This window comes from Talpa europaea (assembly GCF_964194135.1).
Source record: "Talpa europaea genome assembly, chromosome: 2".
Taxonomy (NCBI): Eukaryota; Metazoa; Chordata; class Mammalia; order Eulipotyphla; family Talpidae; genus Talpa; species Talpa europaea.
The window spans coordinates 121,388,405-121,407,428 of NC_140068.1; the positions used below are offsets into that span (position 1 = coordinate 121,388,405).

Here is a 19,024-nt window from a genome sequence, read left to right on the forward strand (position 1 = left end):
GAGAGGGAGAAAGTGTGGAATTGAGTTTTCATGATGCAAACAAAAAAAAAAAAAAAAAAGGAAAAAAAGCCAAAAATGAAAATACGACAAACATGGATTATTCAGTTTAACCCATGACACCCTGGAAGTTGCCAGATATCATGATCCCAGAGCAATTAATGACTGTGGGGAGTGAGACTCAAAAGCCCAGCCCAGGAAACACAGCAGGGGATGCAGGGCTCTTACCAGCCCAGGGCCCCCCTGCTGTGGCAGCTGCAGTGAGGAAGGGTCTCCGAGCTGAGGAGTCTGGGAACTCAGTGTGGTCACATCCACTGGAAACATCCAGAGTGAGGTTGGGTCATCCTAGTGACAGCTGCCTCACTACCAGCCCAGGCCGTCCTACTATTGATAAGTCGAATTTAAAAAATTCCTCCCTGGAGGGAAAGTGTCAGGGAAAGGTGGTGGTGTCCATGCAGGCCCTTCCCTCACAGCCCGGCCCAAGGAGAGTCCCCGAGTGTCTCCTCAGGGGCCTCTGCTGCCTCCTCTAGTGAGCAGAGGACTCATGTCACGGGGGAGGGAGACCTGCTCTGTCATGTCTTCCCTCCTGGGGATCATGTGGGGAGTGAGCCCCCGAGCACGTGTGCAGACAGCTCGGGACCCAGCACAGGGAGTGCTTGATCCTGAGGGCTCCTAGGGCCTTTGTGGGAAGGAACTTGAAACATAATTAGGTCTCCCCAGCTTCTCCTGGAGCTCCCAGAGGGACAGGGCTATGCACACAAGGGGGAGCCGCATCCAGAGTGAGGTTCTGTGTCTTAATTGTCTCCCCAAGAGGACATTGCCTGCTCCCTAGAAGCTTCCTGGAGTGCTTGGATATCTAAATGACATTAAAATATTACGAAAATCGAAGCCTCCACCATCTGGGTGGCTAGCTCATCCCAAACCTGGCATTTATCCTAAAGACAGGCATCCTAAGACATTCAGGCACCCGAGCTCAGAACGCCCCACCCACTGCCTTCTCAAAACAGGACCATGCCTTGAGAACATCTTACTGACAAGGTAAAGGAAGGCTAAGGCCTAGGGTAAGGCAAAACTTTATTCTTTGCTCCCTCTAAGGAGCCATGTGGAATGGGGGATGGTGAGAACCTGAGGTTTAAGGAAAACCCGGCGTTTGGGGATGACCTGACAGTTTGACTTATAAGTTATGGTTTCCAATAGAGAATAATTGAACTTAAAAGGGTGTTCATAAGTTTGTTTAATCGCCACTGGGTGGTAAAAACATCCATCGTGATGTTGGAAAACGACGCCTCTGGTGTGTTTCAGTCCCTAAACTGATGTTTGCAGGAAGTTTGCCTTTTCTTTCTTCTGGATTGTAGAATCAAGTGCCAGGTATCAACTTTCATTCCATTTTTTTCCCAGTGGGAAATTTTCTTCAATTCTCAAGTCAGGATTTACTGATATTTGAAGCTGCTGTCACCTGATGATTTTGGAACTGATTTTCCCAACCTTCTTCATTCCAGTACACATTTCAAAATCCTTCATACTTAGAATCTTCACCCTGAAGATTTCCTCTGTGAGGGCTGTGATAACTGACTCTTTGAAATAGAAAGTTGCGGGCCTCCCTGGTGGTGCAGCGGGCGGAGCACTGCGCTGTGAAGCTGTCCGCAGCCTCTGCAGTGTGGGTTCGATTCCCGGCCGCCCAGGGAGAAACCCACGTGGCATGGCACACCTCTCCTGCCTCTCCCGCTGCTCCCCTCAGCAGTGTCTTCTGTCTGTCTGCCTGTTCTGCTCCCCACTCTGTCTCTGGTGATTTCTTTCACCCTCCCAAGCCTCTGACTATACTCCAGTTCTTATATAAATAAATAAATCTTTAAAAAGAAATAGAAAGTTGCCTATATTTTCCAAAATTCAAATCCTAATTCATAAAAGGGCTTCAATCACTTCCCCCACCTCTCAAAAACACTGTCTCAATTCCTTCCCACTGCACGTTCTGGTTAGGAACTGAACCAAACTACATTAAGGACAATTATAAATGAAAGACTTGAAACAGTAGATCAGGGGGAGGGATAGTGACGGAAAGAAAATTCTGAATAAACGGCATCATTCCTCATAGGGCCCAAATCAGCCTTTGGAACACATAAGCCAATTTAATTCCTCTTGTTATCTCTCATAAGTAAGAATTTTGAGAAAATACCAAATGCCTAAGAGTTTAGGACATTTTTTTTCTTTTTCTCCAAGTGGGAGTTGGAGTTATGTGATTTCAGCAAGGTTGGAGGATGGTGTGTGAAGATAGCAAGAGGTTCCAGTGGAGCTCAGATTGAAGTCCAGCCCTTGCTATGCAACTAGTGGGCTCTGCTCATGCCTTGACACTTGTTTTGACAAGGTAAAACTTCCATTTACTTCTATAGGGAAGGGTTTGCTTTCTGGCTTCAGGAAAAAAAGACTTTTATGTGTAGATGTCTAAAGTGAGAAATACCACCTTGTCTCATTATTTGTGCTCCCATTTTTACTGTGTTTCTCTAATTATATTATGTAAATATCACACATTCATTGTGAACAACTCAAACCATTTATAAAATATGAAACTTCTGAAATATAAAAATGTAATAAAAAATATCTTGTCATCTTACCATAATAATAAACATTAGTATTTTGGTGACATTTTTGCATGCATCTCTTTACATATCTATGTGTTTTTAATGAACAGCATTTAGCATAAATGATAATTTTTCCTGTGGATACCTTTCCACACCCATCTCAGCAGCTTTATCTCCATCTCCATTTTCCCCAAGTAACACACATATCTTAGCCAGAAAAAAAACTTGAGATTTTGCATGCAAATAGTTTATTTGGGTTCATTACTGTGGGAACAGGAAGCATAAAGCAGGGAGTGGAAGAAAAGTTGATACCAGGGAGCTTTACTGACCTGGGTACTGCCATGGGCAACTGGGGTTCAATCTCCCTGACAAATAAGGTGCAACTGGACTAAGGTGGTGGAAGTTGATACCTGCATGAAACTGCTTACTATGAAACAATAAACTATAGCAGTAAAAAGGTGAACTGAAGGGATAGAAGACATGAGGACTGAGAAATGTCCAATACAGTCTACTCCTTACACCACTCAGATCTTTTCATGGGCTCTGTGGAGTCCAGTCAGTCACAGGGTCTTTGATGTGGTGGCCAGTGACAAGCTCTACAAAAGACTCAGTTAATGGGCCAAGCCTCCACAGATGCATTTGGTCACAACACCATTATTAATGTGCTTTGTCTCCTTCCCACACAGCCATTCCAGATTCCCCTCCCCCTGGAGCAAACCTACATTCTTCATCCCTGCAGAGTGGGAGGCTGAGTCCCTCACCCCCATCAGGACATGGTTGCTGCATGGCCTCTTTGTATTTCTACTTGCCCAGAAGCCCCAGTTCTCCAGAGTTTCTACACGTGCTCCTTTCTTACTCCATTGTGCAGCAGCAACCCTAGCTCCTCATAGTAATCAGGGTCAATTATTCTGGAAACAATAACAATAGAGTTCATTATGGCTCACTGGCTCAAGGAATATAAATGCTTAGGCAGTAGATATAACATCAAATCCAGCAGAACCTTGCTGGTACAAATATGCCTCCCAACCTCCCACCTCATGTCCCTGGAGAGCCTCTAAACTAATAGGGTGAAGGTGTGGGGTGAGAAGTATAAATTCCTCCAGTGCATCATTAGGAGTAATGGTGAGAGTGGCTGATCCTTCTTCACCTCTTAGTTGCAGGATCCATGCTTTCTCAATATTGGAATACAGATTATATATTGGCCATTACTTCAATGTGTATAACATGTTGAAAGCTGCCTTCCACCATCTCAGAGTGTTTTGCCCAAGATAAAATGTTAAAAGTTTTTAATGTCTCTCATCCTTCAATTATGCTGTCAACTTCCAAGTGACATGCTGTGTGGCAGAATCAGTGATTCCTGCAGACACGCTGCCAATATCATACTTATTTCACCATAAAATGTGCCCCTATTCAGAGGCAATGTTATATAGGCTCTATGCTGGTGAATCAGGCAATCTGTTGGCTCTTGAATGGAGATGCTGGCAGTCAGGGAAGGGAATCTTACATCCGAATGGATGTCAATTCTTGAGAACAAATCACTCTCTCCATAACAGGGTAAACTGGGTGAAGAAATCCACCTGTTACCATGTAGCTGTCTGGTCTACTTAAGTGATGTTATCACAGCAAGAGCTTGGCTGTGATTTCTTTGACTGAAAATCTGAGCATTCGTGAGTGACAGTGACTGATGAATCACCCATGATGAGAAAGAAACTCATGCTACTGGACTCAGGTATGATCAAATCAGCTTTGATCTCTATTTCTATGACTTTCAGGGACAGTTGAATCAGCCCTGGGGTGACCAAGGAGACAGGCTGACTGTTATCCACACAAAGGGGACATTATCTGTGGTAGGTGCTCTCTGAGGTGAGAACTCACATGAGACACAACGATCTTACACCCTGTGTCCACTCCCATGGACAAAAATGCCTCATTTCCTAACTTCCTTTGATGTTCACCTTCTCATCTTGCTCCTTCTCAGCACTGAATCATTCAGAAAGTCACAAACCACTGCCAGGAGTCTATTTCACAGCCATAATGGAGGGAGGTCAACATTGCCACCATTCAAATTAAGTCATCAGTGCACTGCCTGCAACTCTTACCACTCCTCGCTGTCTCATTGGGCGCTCCTGGGTGAGGCTATTTAATGAATTGTAGCCCTGGATATCCCATTACATCTCTAATCTTAATATCTTCCTCCTAAAACTTATGTTCTTATAAATGGATGTCCTAGCATGGACTGATATAGACATTAATAATGATTTCTTGATTATACTTATGTAATGACATATGGATGATTTGATAAATATTGCTCATTTACAAAACCCTATTGATTAACTTCAATTCAATATCCCCAATTTTTTTATTCTTTCTGCATAGAAGAACTAGAGTATAGGCTTGAAGCATGGGGATAAGAGGATTCAGCAGAGACTTATGGGAAAACAGCTGTAGACCACGAGGAGCTGAGCACAGACAATTTCACTGCACAAATGCTCTCAAGGCGACTCATCTGCGTGGTTCTGAGTCACACGATGAGATGCTGACGTCACGCTGCTTCTGTGATGGGAGAGACTTTTAGGGGCTTTGGGTGGGAGGCAGCTTATTTTTCATGTGGGCAGAATGGAAATATTGAGTGTCCAGAAGGTCTACTGTGTTGGTTTTCAATTTTCCTCCAATTCTGGGATACACAGGAGGGGAGACAGTGCCCCCCGTGAGTGTGTCTGACTCCCTGGCTCTTCCTCCTGAGGAGAATGAAGCAGAAGGGACGTGCCACTTCACAGAGTCAGGCTCACAGGGGCTGAGAATTCCCGCCCGGGCTCCCCTCCTGGTCCCTCTCTGGGGTGACTCCCTGCACATGGTGGACGCTCAGCTAAGGGGACGCCCACAGGACAAGGACCTGAGGGTTTTCTCCAGGAGCCACATGCAGGAGCTCTGAGGCAGGTCCTTCCACGCTGATCACGGCCGTTCAGATCCGCCAACATCTTGTCCCCATCGCAGCCTCGTGGGACCCAGAGCTGGAGCTTCTGAGTGAGGCCCCTCCTGCCGCCTCCCCCTCAGAGACTGTGGAGACGCCAGATCTTTGTTTTAGGTGCAAAGTAGGAAGTGATTTGGTACAAACCAGTAAAATACTCAGGTGATAAAGTGATCATGGCTGTTTTCTCACAAGAAACAGTGGAGGCCAGAGTAGCTCACGTGACGGTCAAGGTCCTGATTGCAATGAGCTGTCAGACAAGGAATCCATGTCCTCTGAAGTGTCCTTCAAAATATGTGATTTTAAAAAATCATTTCTACCGTTTTTAGATTCCCAATTAATTTTGCTCTTTTGTTTCTTTATACTATCCCCAGAGCGGTGTCTGCAGGGTCACCGCACAGAGGGGCTGTCAGCAGCCTGGAGCTGTGAGCAGGGCTGACTCTGACCCGCCTGCAGGGAGTGGGGCCCTGGAGCCCCAGAATCAGCCCCCAGGGCTGGCCCTCCAGAGCAGCACAGGCCTTTCTCCTCTTGATTCCCTGAATCACCTCCTCTTGATTCCAGGAATCTCCCTGCCACCCCAGCATTGGGGAGTTGGGGAGGATGTTGTGGCTCAGGAAATGGGGGCCTCCTCCTAACCATCTGTCCTCTCCTCCTCTCTCTCCTTCATCAGCCTGAGTGTGCGTGTGTGAGTCACACCAGCCCTGCACGGACAGGAAAGGCCCAGAACCTAAGTGCATCCCTAATCAGTTACAGCTCCAGCCCCTCTGCAGTCCCACCAGGGGAGACAGAGACTCTCCCAGCCCCAGCCAGAGCCGCGTCACCCACACAGACCTTCCCCTCACAGTGTCCCCGATGCTGCCCCTTCCTGGCCCCACCCTTCCTGGTGCCCCCACCACTCCTTTTGGGCCCCATCTCCTAGTCCCCATGTTCATCCTCTGCTCCATTTCCAGGAGCCTCCCCATCTTCCTAGTCGTGCCCTGGGGGCTCTCCTCAACCTCCCCTCATTCAGGGATGGAAAATTTTAAAAAGATGTATATTTGTTTATTTATTTCCTTACAGCGTGGGTCATCTTTCTATAGTTATTGTTCCTCTTAGGTGTGGCCCTTCCACCAATGATCCACCACACACCACCACCAGCTCCCCGGGTCTCTCCCGGCTCTGATCACTCCTGCTCCCCCCTGCTGCAAGGCGTGGATGGGTGGTTGGCCCCGGGTCTTGGCGTTATCCTGGAACCTTGTCCTTTTCCTGGGCGAGGCCCTGGGCTCCTGGGTAGAATTGAATGTTAATTCCCTGGAAGCAGAAGCAGAAACAAAGTACAGAGACTCTGGAGTCCAAGGATCCACCCGAGACCTAAGGAACCTCTATATTTGGGGATCAGCCCATAATCTGGGAATCAGCTATTATGACCTGGAAACCTGCTTTTGTCCTTTGTCCACAGGACTAAGAAAATTTGGGGACTTCTGACATGACACAGCACTTGGGCGCCCCCTTGTGTGCAGATGCCTGTCCTGCCGCTGGGGGCCCAGGGAGCCTGGGGAGGGCCTGGCTGAGCAGGAGAAAGGGCAGCTCTGGGCTCCTGTGCTCAGCCCTGTGGCCACACGGGGGCGCTGCCGCGCTGCTCCGGATTCTGGTGAAGCTGCCAGGTCGGGGTGGGATCTGAGGTGGGCAGAGTTGGGGGTCCTGGAGGGCGGCGTCCAGGGGTGAGATGCTCTGTGAGGAGTCAGAGCAGCAGGGCTATGAGGAGAGGAGACTCTGGAGACTGCCGTGTGTGTGAGGTTTCCAGCTTTTCTCCCAGAACCCCTCTCTCCAGTCCCTGGATGGTGATACCTGGGAAAACTGGAAAAGAAAAAAATTTTCCTTCTATAACCTATGAAATATTGAGATTATTTTTAAAAATAACATTTTATACTTACCTGGCAGGGGAGATACCATGATCACGAAGGTGGTTTTCCCAGGGCGAGGCTTATCCATTGCACTCCGGATGTGCTGACCCCTGCGATTTCCCCAAATGTGGGAAACTCGACTGCATAATTTGTGGTAGTGGGGGACTGCGTTCGCGCTCTCCCCTGGCTTTATGTTCTCAAAAAAAGGCAGTTGTTATTTTCGGCTTGTTTCACATTGGCGCTTGCTTGTCGTTCCCCGTATAGCCTTTGGAGTCTTATTCTATGTGCTTTTTATTACTAACGTGCAGTTTTCGTTTTGTGGGCTAGCTTACCTTCTTTCACTTTTTGCTTTCTGGCTTTATTCTGGTTTATGACACTCTCTCTAATGAATCTGTGCTAGAGACAAGCACTGTCCACTGTGTGAGGTGTGGGGACTGAGGAATCCACCAGAGTGTGCAGAGCGGACTGACAAAAAAAAAAAAAAAAAACAACTAATTTCTAAACAAACAATTTTTCGTGCTATTTACTTACAGTATGCTGATACATATAATTTATTGCCTAATATACTTTCTGATAAATTTTTCTCTCTCTATGACCAAGAACAAAAAGCAAAGGGATGCCAGATCTTCAGCCCCACAGTGTGAGGCCTTTTCTCTTAGCTGCTTGTCAGTATCCTATCTGGCTGGAGCAACAAGGCCTCCTGCAGCAAACTCCTTTTTGGATTGATGATGTGCAAATATTTTCTGCAACTTGATATTGTCTTTTCATTTTAATGAGTTTCCCCCACTATATAGAAGCTTTTTAATCTCATGTGATTCCATTGGTTTCTTTTTTGCTTTTGCTTCCTTGGAGCACAGAAGACATTAGGGACAGTGAAAATACTCTGCATGATATTCTCATGATGGACACAGGTCCAACACCCACAGAACGAACAACACCAGGGTGACCCCTGAGAGAAACCATGACTGTGCAACTATGATGTGCGGGTCCCTCACTTGTAGCCCACATGCCAGTCTGATCTTAATACGTGATTTGGACATGATGTGTGAAGAGTTTTATAAATTGAGGAATGAAGTGTAATTTAGTTTTGAAAGCATATTTCACGCTCATGCAAGAACATTTAAATAACACTCAAGGATACGCATAAGTCAGTCATTCCCTTCCATCCCCCAACATCCCAGTCAGCCAGTATCTGCTCAAAACCAATTAGAAATTTATCTTTTCTTTTCTAAAAAAATATATCCATGCTTCTGTCTGGACAATAATGCTTGCTTTCCCGTCAGTAAAGGAGTTCAGTCACAGAGTGGGGGGAAACATTTGCATATTACAAAACTGATAAAGCACTGTATCAAGAATTTACAAATAATGCTTAAAACTCAATGATCAGCAAGATATAACCCAATTTTAATAAGGACAAAAAAACAGTGTTATAAATATAGCAAAAAAAAAAAATTGACTTCCAGGCCTCCCTTGGTGGCGCTGGTGGTTGAGGGCAGCACTGTGAGGCTGTCCGCAGCCTCTGCAGTGTAGGTTAGATCCCGGCCAGCAGGCAAGAATCCCACATGGCGCGGCAGACCTCTCCTGTCTCACCCGCTGCTCCCCTCAGCAGTGTATTTCATCAGTCTGCTTGTTCTGTTCCCCACTCTGTCTCTGGTGAATATTATCACCTCCCGTGCATCTGGCCTGTACCCCATTTCTTGTATGCATGAATAAATAAATTTTTTTATTTATTATATTTTATTTATTATTATTTATAGACATAGCAACTTATGTAGACATAGAAAAATAAATATATGAACAAATGCTCAATATCACAGTTAAGAACAACAGTGACACCATCACCCTGCTGCCCAGGGTGCGCACAACAGGAGCCTCATCAGGTTCATTGTAAAAGATCCTTAGGGGCTGAGAGACACATCAGAGCCATAGGCACTGTCGCTGCCTGGTTGAGAACAAAACAGAACCTGGTCAGAGATGAGACCACAGGAAGGACTGATGAGGGTAACTCCCCCATGGAGTCCATCTACACTGTCCCCAGGGGCTCAGGGATCAAACCCCAGATCCACACTTACCTGCGGCCTCAGTGTAGCTTCCTCCTTGTCCTACTGTGGGAAGAAGCATCATGGGAGACCAGGGAGCAGTCAGGTCAGAAGACCTAAAGGAATCTTTTAATCCTGCACAACAGGAAGTTTTCAGAACTGGGACTAAAGACCCAGGTCAGGACTGAGAAAAATGAAGAAAGGAGGTAGGGGGGACTGGACCAAATGCCCTCTGGGCAACACACATGTGTGTGGATGGTACTTCCCATTAACCAGGCAGGGCAAGTTCTCCCTGGGATATGAAAGCCCCCAGTGGACAAGATCCTCCACTCCCTTCCCTACCTGAGTGCTTCTTCCTCCACATCACAGCTGCAGCCACTGCAGCTCCAGTGAGCACAGCAACAAGGAGAACCAGGCCAGCAATGATGCTCACAGTGAGGATGGAGGACTGAGGAGGGGGCACTGGTAGGGAAGGGAAGATCATACCCTGAGCTCCAGACCTTATCCTGACCCTCTGAAGGGCTCCAGAAGGGCTCCAGAAGGGCTCCTGATGGCCCTGAGAACAACATCACTGCCCACATCCTCCTCCTTACCCCATCTCAGGACTTGGGGCTCCAGCAGGCCTTCATGCTGCACGTGGCACGTGTATCTCTGCTCCTCTCCAGAAGGCACCACCACAGCTGCCCACTTCTGGAAGGTTCCATCTCCTCCAGGCCTGGTCTCCACCAGCTCCATCTCCTGGGTGAGGTCCTCCCCATCTCGCTGCCAGGTCAGGGTGATGTCCGCAGGGTAGAAGCCCAGGGCCCAGCACCTCAGGGTGACCGCATACTCAGAGGTGGGGTGGTGGGTCACACGTGTCCTTGGGGGTTCTGAGGTGGTAAATCAGAAAACTCACTTTGTGTTTCCTCCATGGACACTGAAGACTCCTCATGAGACCATCCTCACAATGGACAACACAACTGGCGTGGCAGGAATGACAGGGGTGAAGGATGTCCTGAGCAAACTCCATACAGGGTTTGTGGACTCCACCCCCACAACACTGGGAACTACAAATCCCATATCACCAAAGGGAAGGTTGGGAGGACCCGAGGGTGGAGTTAAGCAACTGGGCTCTCCATTTGGGTATTTAACTGGTCATGTGGCCAGGAGTCTCTGGCTTGGCCACGAGGCGTGCTAGGTTTTCGCCACCTCTGTGGGTCACTGGGATTCCAGGTCAGCGGAACGGGTAGGACGTATTTACAAACTTATCTCCCTCTTTTTCTCCCTGAGTTATTCATTTCCCATTTCCTCTTACCGTGTAAATAAACCTTTTATCAACCTTTTATGTGTGTCTGCAGTTTAGCATTCATACGTCACCTTTAAGCACACAGGTGAGGACCCACAGTCAGGAAACCCCATTTTTTATCAGGGTTTGCCCTGTAACAGCTAGAAGCATAAAAATGTAAAAAACAGGCTAATCTGGGGAATCTGTGAGAGTCTCCTATTTCTTAGATAGTACTAGAATGAGGAAGGAAACCCAGGGTAGGATGAAGCAGAGGGAGTGGAACACAGACTTTTTATTCCTGACCTGGGTGGAAGGTGAATGACACAGAAAAGCAGGAATCACATAACTGAAAATGTTCTCAGACCAGAAACAAGACTGAGGGAGAAACTCCTGGTTCCCAAACAGGCCCCTGGTCAAAAGGACCCGGTGACGTGTGATGTCAGGGACTGTCTGTCTTTCTCAGGAGAGACGGGATCCCTTCACTGTCCTTCAGGAGAAGCCGGAGTCTCTGGGGGTCTCTCTCGTGCAGAACATGAAACCCAGGGGAGTCCCCCTCTCGGGACTGGAGAGAGGACTCATTTCCCGCAGTGACTCCAGGCAGGGGGGGACCGGGAGGCCTCCAGGCCCCTCTTACCCGTGCGCTGCAGAGTCTCCTTCCCGTACTCCAGGCATGTGCGCAGCCACCTCAAGTACCAGTACTCCAAATAGTTTCTGAATCTCTCTGCCTCACCCAGGGCCTCCCACTCGCGCCGGGAGATCTGAGCGGCCGTGTCCGCTGCAGTCCAGGAGCGCAGGTCCGGGTTCAGGGCCAGGTAATCAGCGCCATCGTAGGCGTACTGTCTGTATGCCCGGAGGACTCGCCAGTCGGGCCCCACGTCACAGCCAGACATCATCTGGAAGGTGTGAGACCCTGTCCCCGCCAGTGTCACCCCGTGGTCACCCCGCCCGCGCCCCCTCCCGCCCTGAATAAACTAAATGGAATGAAATGGGGTGAAAGTCCCGCGGGCTGTTCCCGGGCAATTGCAGAGAAGCGTGGAGGGGGAGATCCTGAGCGACACCCCCGCCCTGTCCGTGGGGATGGAGGTGCTGACCCGGCCCGGACCCGCGCCAGCTCACCGGTCTCGCTCCGGTTGTAGAGGCCGCGCAGGGCGTCCAGTCGCGCTCGGTACCACAGTGCGCGCTCCCTTAGGATCCGCGCGTCCTCGTCCCACTCCTCCTGCTTCTCCTGCTCCACCTGCTCTGCCCAGGGCGCCCGAGGCTCCAAGCTCCGGCCCGGAGAGTCGCTGTCGAACCGCCGGAACTGCGTGTCGTCCACGTAGACCACGGAGATGAAGCGGGGCTCCCCGGGGCCGGGTCGGGACATCGTGGTGTGGAAAATCCTTATGGAGTGGGGGCCTGGGGGCGGGAGGGGAGACCCAGGCTATTCTCCCCTTCGGGGGCTCGAGTCCCAGGGGGCGCCCACGAGACAGAAAGTGGGTGAAAGACGAGCGAGAGTGAAAAGCGGCTGCGGGATGAACATGGCCGGGACTCGGGGGGCCAGAGGAGGCTGGGGTCTCGGGGGGACGGAAAGGGGCCAGGACGGGGCGGGGCCGAGGTGGGGGGACAACTAGGGCGGCGGCGAGGTCGCGCCTTTCCCACCCCCGCCCGCGCTCTCGCTCCCGCCTCTGGGAGCGCCCTGTCCCCTCCCGACCCGCACTCACCCGCCCGGGTCTCCCTCCGGGCCGCGGCCACCGCGAGCAGCAGCAGGAGGGCTGCGCCCCCCATCCCCCAGGACGCGCCTCCACGGAGTCCCAGAGGGTGGGTGGGGGCTTTGGAACTGGAGCCTCGGGGCTGCTGATTGGCTGCTCTGGAGACCTCCAGGCAATGGGGAGTGAGCCCTGGGGTGACTCACCAGTATCCAGGAAGGAGGACCCGCCCAGGTTGTGAGAAGTGAAACTGGGGAGATGAGGAAACCCCAACAGTCAACTTCCAGTCCGGAACAGCGCTCTGGGGACTGAGACCTTGAGAGCCACACCCCGAGACCCTCCTCTCCTGCACCAAGACCTTTGTCACACTATTGCCTCCCTGAATCCAGGCCCAGGAATTGGGTCAGTGATTCTCAAACATTTTTCTTTCAGCATGTCTCTACAGTCTCATAAATCACTACGGATCCCATGTATAATTTTTTCATGTGGGTTATAGCTTTAAATATTTACTTTACTAGAATAAAACGTTTCAAAAGATGTTATTATGCTGGGAGCCATGCTACTCCTGTCGTCTTGTTATAGGGCAGCCCCGATACAAAACGGGGTGCCTGACTGTGGGTCCTCACCCGCGCGATTAAAAGGACTTATCAATGCTCTACTGCAGGCACACACGAAAGGTTAATAAAAGGTTTATTTACAAGGGAAGGGTAGATGAGGAAATGTACAGCTCAGGGAGAAAAATGGGAGACAAAGTTTTAAATGCGCCCTACCAATGGCACTCTGAGAGCTGGCCGCGTGCCAGGAGCCCTGAAGCCAGGAGGCAAGTGATAGTGAGCACCCACAGGCCCATGTGTTTGGTTTTTTATACCAACCCTGGCTGATTAACTCCACCCTCAGGTCCCTGCCACCTTCCCTTTGGTGGTGACAGGATTTGTCTTTCCCAATGTCCTGATGCCTTTGGTCTGGAGTGGGGGTGGAGTCCACAAAGCCTGTATGGAATTAGCTCAGGACATCCTTTCCCCCTAACAGTCTGACAAAGGTCCAGGCATGAGGCAGATTCCTGAAAAGTCAGGAATCTCTTTAGCTGACTCCTGCTAGAGTCTCATTTGTTTATGGCTAGTTTCTACCATTGTTAAAATATACATTTAAAAGTAAAACTGCAAATGCTGTTTGATCAATTACTGAATAACCAATTTGACAGCAAATGGCACTGCATAATTCATTGATAACATTGGTTAGTTAGCATACAAATTCTTGACACAGGAAAAGGGGAAGGAGGCAGATCTTTGAGACTGGCCCAGGAGAACAACCAGCCTAGCAGGCTGCCAGTCCTTGTTTAGATATGCCTGTTAAGGAAGCAAGCTTGTCTTTTACTGACATTTCCATGTCTATGGCTCTTTAACAGGGAAAGATTCGCTTTTCCTTAACAGTTCCCTTTCAGTGACAATGGGTATGGTAGCTGTTGGAGTATACATTCACGAATAAGCCAACAACAATTTTGTGACTGGTTAAGCTAATAATCTTGACAGCACAAATAATGCACTTGGGAATAGTCAATGTTACCACTGCTGATGTCACGTATTAACCATTCTGAGAACCAAAAGCTATAACCATCTCAGGCCCTGCCTCTGATGAAATATTTGTAGTTCCTTAAAACAACAATCACCAATCTTACAGAAAAAGGAATTTTCCCTTGATCTTAAAGTTAGATATGAAAACTAGGCTGATTAAATAAGTAGAGGAGTAATAGGTTAGATTCTGTTAGATTAGGAGAATTCCCCCCTTAATTGAGAGCTTGGGGCTAGTGAAGAGTCAGTGCTGCTTGTCTGGCACTGACGCCCTCCATGCCCTTGGTGCCTTAATATTGAATCAGTATCTTATTAAAACAATATATATTAGATGATGATTTCTGTATAAAAGCCTTCTGTTTTTTGCTTTAATCATATTGTTACAAAGCAGCCCCGATATAAAACGGGTTGCCTAGCTGTGGGTCCTCATGTTAGGGGGAATGGATGTCCTGAGCTAATCCCATACAGGCTTTGTGGACTCCACCCCCACTCCAGACCAAAGCCATCAGGACATTGGGAAAGACAAATCCAGTCACCACTTAAGGGAAGGTTGCTGGAACCTGAGGGTGGGGTTAAGCAGCCAGGTTTGGTATAAAAACCTTGGGGCCTTGGGGGGCCTTGGGGGCTCTTGCTCTCTTGCTCCCTCCTGGCTTCACGGCTCCTGGCTCGCGCCAGCTCTCAGAGTGCCATTTGGAATTCCAGATCAGCGAATCGGGTAGGACACATTTAAAATTTTGTCTCCCACTTTTCTCCCTGAGTTGTATATTTCCTCATTTGCTCTTCCATTAAAAATAAACCTTTTATTAACCTTTCATGTGTGTGCCTGCAGTATTTTTTTTTTTTTAGATTTTTTAAATTTTTTTATTTATTTATACAAGCACTGGGTACAGTCAGAAGCGTGGGAGGGTGAGAGAATTCACAGAGCCACAGCTGGGAGCAGAGCAGGCAGAAGGACCGAAGTACACTGCTGAGGGGAGCAGCGGGCGGCAGGAGAGGTCTGCGCACCACGTGGGACCCTCCTCAGGTGGCCAGGGAGCAGCCAGGGATTGAACTGGCGCTGCAGAGGCTGGGGGCAGCTTTGCAATCCAGCGCTCAACCGCTGCGCCACCGGGGAGGCCCGCCTGCAGTAGAGTATTGATAAGTCCTTTTAAGTGCGTGGGTGAGGACCCACAGTCAGGCAACCCATTTTGTATCCGGGCTGCCCTGTAACATTCACCTGCACGCTTCTAATGCTCCAGATTTTTTTTTCTTTTGGCTTGGATAATGGACTATTTTCCAGTAATGGAAAACTGTCATACTGGACATTCATGGACAATGCTGCTGACTAATTGTTGCTTCTCTTACACACATTGTAACCCTGAAAAAAGACTGTCTCCTAACACTACACCCTGAGATCTGTGCCACCATAGATATGGTGGAATAAAAATTAAAAGGGGTGATTGTAACAGGGTGGTCCCCAAGAAAGGGGGAGGTTCCAGGCTCCCTGCCCCACCCAAGTGGAGGGTGGAGCTGAGCAGAGAGAGAAGAAGCTGCAGAGGAGACTGAGGAAGGAAGGAAGCCGGATGGAGCCAGAGGAGGCACATGGAGCCGAGAGACACGTGAAGAAATTGCACTTGCCTTTTGGTCGTGGACTGGGTGACACAGATGTGGGTGAGAGACCCGTGGGGAGGTGGCAATGGCTGTTTTTATCTTGATTTTGATTTTGCTCTTTTCCCTCCAGACTTGTCTGGTTATTTCTGATCCTTTTCTGTGGCTCCCCACTGGAAGATGCTTAAGACTTGTGGCATGCTTTGGGGCCTTGTTCTGGGCCAATCCTGCTTGGGTGGACTTTTACCCATGAGGCGACGGGTAACTTTGGGTGCTTGATTTAGAAACTATATTCTTTGCCTTTTCTGTATTTTTTCCTAATTGTATTAAAGTTCCTTCCCATTAAAGTCTCATGATTTGTGTTGATGCAGTGGATGGCAGAACCCATTTAGAATAGGCAGGTTTGTGGTGTCTGGGCTGCCCCTTTCCCTGCCCTGTAACAATATGGTTATATGTTAGTCTCAACTTTATAGGTTAGTTAGAAAAAAATCCCTCTGTCTCCCTTCCCCCAGGTAACTTCCTGTCCTTTGTTTCCCCAGCCCTTAGTTAATCCTTCACTATAGTAAACATAGAAATGTTAGTCTCAGTCATGTAAGTTTTTGCTAGTAATAAAATGATTGTTTAAGATAAATGACTATTCTAAGAACACTTTTGTTTAGCAACTGTGCCTTCTTCAAAATAAAGAATGTTACAACCTCTGCTGAAGGGCAAATAAACCCCTGGCTGTTCTAGAGGAAGATGTGATGATTGTTATCTTCCTGCTCTAATACATATGCTTGTGTACTCTGGGTTTGCTTGTAAGGTATAAATAAAGGGCTGCTGAGACCCTCAGCAGGATGATGTCTGCACCCTGATCAAGTGTTTGCATCTCCTCACTCCCTCTCCCCCTAACCCCTCAGATTTGTCCATGCCCTCTCATCCTTACAGGAACCCCTCACAGGACAGTTTGCTGAGGGTGGTCCCTGGCATTATTACTTCTTTACTTTAGAATATTAATAACCATTATATGCTAACAAAGCATATTTAAGAAAATAACTTTCTGTAAATTTAAGGATAATCATACAATTGTATGATTTTTTTTTTTAAAGTTACCTATTGTTTCACTACTGAAAGGTCCATGCAGGAGGCCTGAATACAAAAACCCACCAGAAAGCCCACCTGGGAACAGGAATGCAGAAGCCTGCCTAGAGGATTCAGATAATGAATCTCCCCTGCCCTACAGGACCTACAAACCCAGTCTCACACCTGACCTCTCCTCACCCTATAAAACCCTGCTTCCCCCTGACAATGTGCGCGGCTTCACAGACCCCCACCTTGGGTCCCTGAGGCCATCAGGGGTGCAATAAATTTTCCCTTCCTTTGAGAAATTTAGCCTGGCTCTCCTTTTCTTTACCGCTCTGAACCTTTTATCTGGTGCACTGGCCGGGAACGGGGTTCGATCCCTGCCCTGTCCCAAACCCTCCACTCTCCCTCTCCTTCACTCTCTCTCTTTCTACCTCTCCCCGTGGAACTGGAAGTCTGCAACCCCTCCGAGCTCACTAAGGCTTAAGGGCCGCTGATACACGACCCGGGGCACCCTCCCTGCGGGAGAACGGCCCTCGCTGCCTCTCATGCCACGTGAGCGGAGCAGGGACTTGCTCTAGTCCCTTACTGGGCTTCCTGGTAACTCCAATCCATGTGGCCACTTCCGCTTCAACAACTTCTTCTTCCCATCTCCCTTGGAGGGGCCATCCTCCTCTTCCTCCTGTTGGCCCACCTTCTCTTCCTAGGGCACTTTGCCAAATAATCGCGAATAACGAAAAGACCTGGCCGGCCTGTGGACCACCAGCGCTTGGCTCGTGACTCTCCCCGGGTGAGCTGTTGCCTCTAAGGCCCCTTGGATTGTTAGGGGGAAAGGATGCCCTGAGCTAATTCCATGCAGGCTTTGTGGACTCCACCCCCACTCCAGACCAAAGCCATCAGGACACCAGGAAAGACAAATCCCGTCACCACCAAAGGGAAGGTGGCTGGGACCTGAGGGTGGAGTTAAGCAGCCAGGGTTGGTATAAAAACCAGACATGTGGGCCTTGGGGGGCTCGCTCTCTGGCTCACCTCCTGGCTTCAGGGCTCCTGGCTCGCGGCCAGCTCTCAGAGTGCCATTTGGGATTCCAGATCAGCGGATCGGGTAGGACAGATTTAAAACTTTGTCTCCCACTTTTCTCCCTGAGTTGTACATTTCCTCATTTCCCCTTCCCTTGTAAATAAACCTTTTATTAACCTTTTGCGTGTGCCTGCAGTAGAGCACTGATAAGTCCTTTTAAGCGCGCGGGTGAGGACCCACAGTCAGGCACCCGTTTTGTATTGGTGTTATAGGTCCCAGCAACCTTCCCTTTGGTGGTGATGGGATTTGTCTTTCCCGGTGTCCTGATGGCTTTGGTCTGGAGTGCGGGTGGAGTCCACAAAGCCTGTATGGAATTAGCTCAGGACATCCTTTCCCCCTAACATCGGTGCTGCCCTATAACAGGATCACGGGGGTTTCTTCATTTTATTCAGCGATTGCTACCCCCTCCTGATCTGCGCTTTCCATTTGGGGTTCCCTCTGAGGTGAGTTGTCTCCTCAGGGGAACGACCTCTCCTATTTCTTGGAGGTAAAGATGACAGCGGGACGCCGCCTTCCCCTTTCACTCTCCCTCTCGATTCCCTGAGGATCCGGCCAGGGACGCTGGAACCCAGCCTCCCTCCCCGACCCTCCTTTTGAGATCCTAAGAGGGACACTCACTATGGAATCAACGGAATCCCACATTCTGGCAGACACCCCCTTGGGGTGCCTCCTAAAGGCCCTGGGCCCTCTACATTTAAAGCCGGATATGAGACCTAAGCACCTCATTTTTTATTGCACCACGGCCTGGCCCAAATATGAACTGGACAGTGGCTCTAGGTGGCCGGAAATGGGCTCTTTTGACCCCAAAATTCTAACCGACTTAGACAACCTTTGTCGTAGGCAGAAAAAGTGGCCCCAAACTGCCTTAAGCCCAGGCTGTCTTTCTCTTGCACTCCACCCCTTCCCTCCCTCCTGAAAACCTGCCATATTTTTAAAGTCTCGAGACTCCTCTCAGACTCTTTGCCCTCTCCCAACCCCTCTTCGGTGTCCTTTGATCCCCTAAATTCTCTATCTTCTCCTCCTCCAGCTCCCCAATCCAGTCGCCCCCCCCACTTTCTTTTCACCTCCCAGCAGCCACACCCTCTCTCTGCTTATCCTCTTGTCCCTCCCCTCAGGGAAGTGGGTGGGACTGAAGGAGGAGTTAGAGTCCATGTTCCTTTCTCTGTCTGAGCTCTCCCAGATTGAAAAGCGTCTTGGCTCTTTCACTACCTACACCCAAAAATATCGTTTTCTTACCCAAGCCTATGACCTTACAAGTCATGATTACATGTTATCTTCTCTTCCACCCTGACCTCTAATAAAAGGGAATGTGTTTTT

General features: G+C 49.0%; 2 protein-coding genes across 2 annotated transcripts in view; both read right to left on the reverse strand.

Moving 5' to 3' along the window:
- The window catches only part of LOC311167570 (saoe class I histocompatibility antigen, A alpha chain-like), a gene marked incomplete at its 5' end in the record, with an annotated part of 516,604 nt that overhangs the window by 105,649 nt on the left and 391,931 nt on the right, over positions 1–19,024 (reverse strand). The gene's annotated exons all lie outside the window — the stretch shown is intronic.
- LOC311167663 (patr class I histocompatibility antigen, B-2 alpha chain-like) overlaps positions 9,448–19,024 on the reverse strand; it is a gene marked incomplete at both ends in the record, with an annotated part of 266,300 nt that continues 256,723 nt past the window's right edge. Inside the window, 2 exons of the mRNA XM_084228725.1 lie at positions 9,448–9,452; positions 10,057–10,332. Of these exons, the coding sequence (XP_084084851.1) occupies positions 9,448–9,452; positions 10,057–10,332 (281 nt within the window). The remainder of the gene's footprint in view (positions 9,453–10,056; positions 10,333–19,024) is intronic.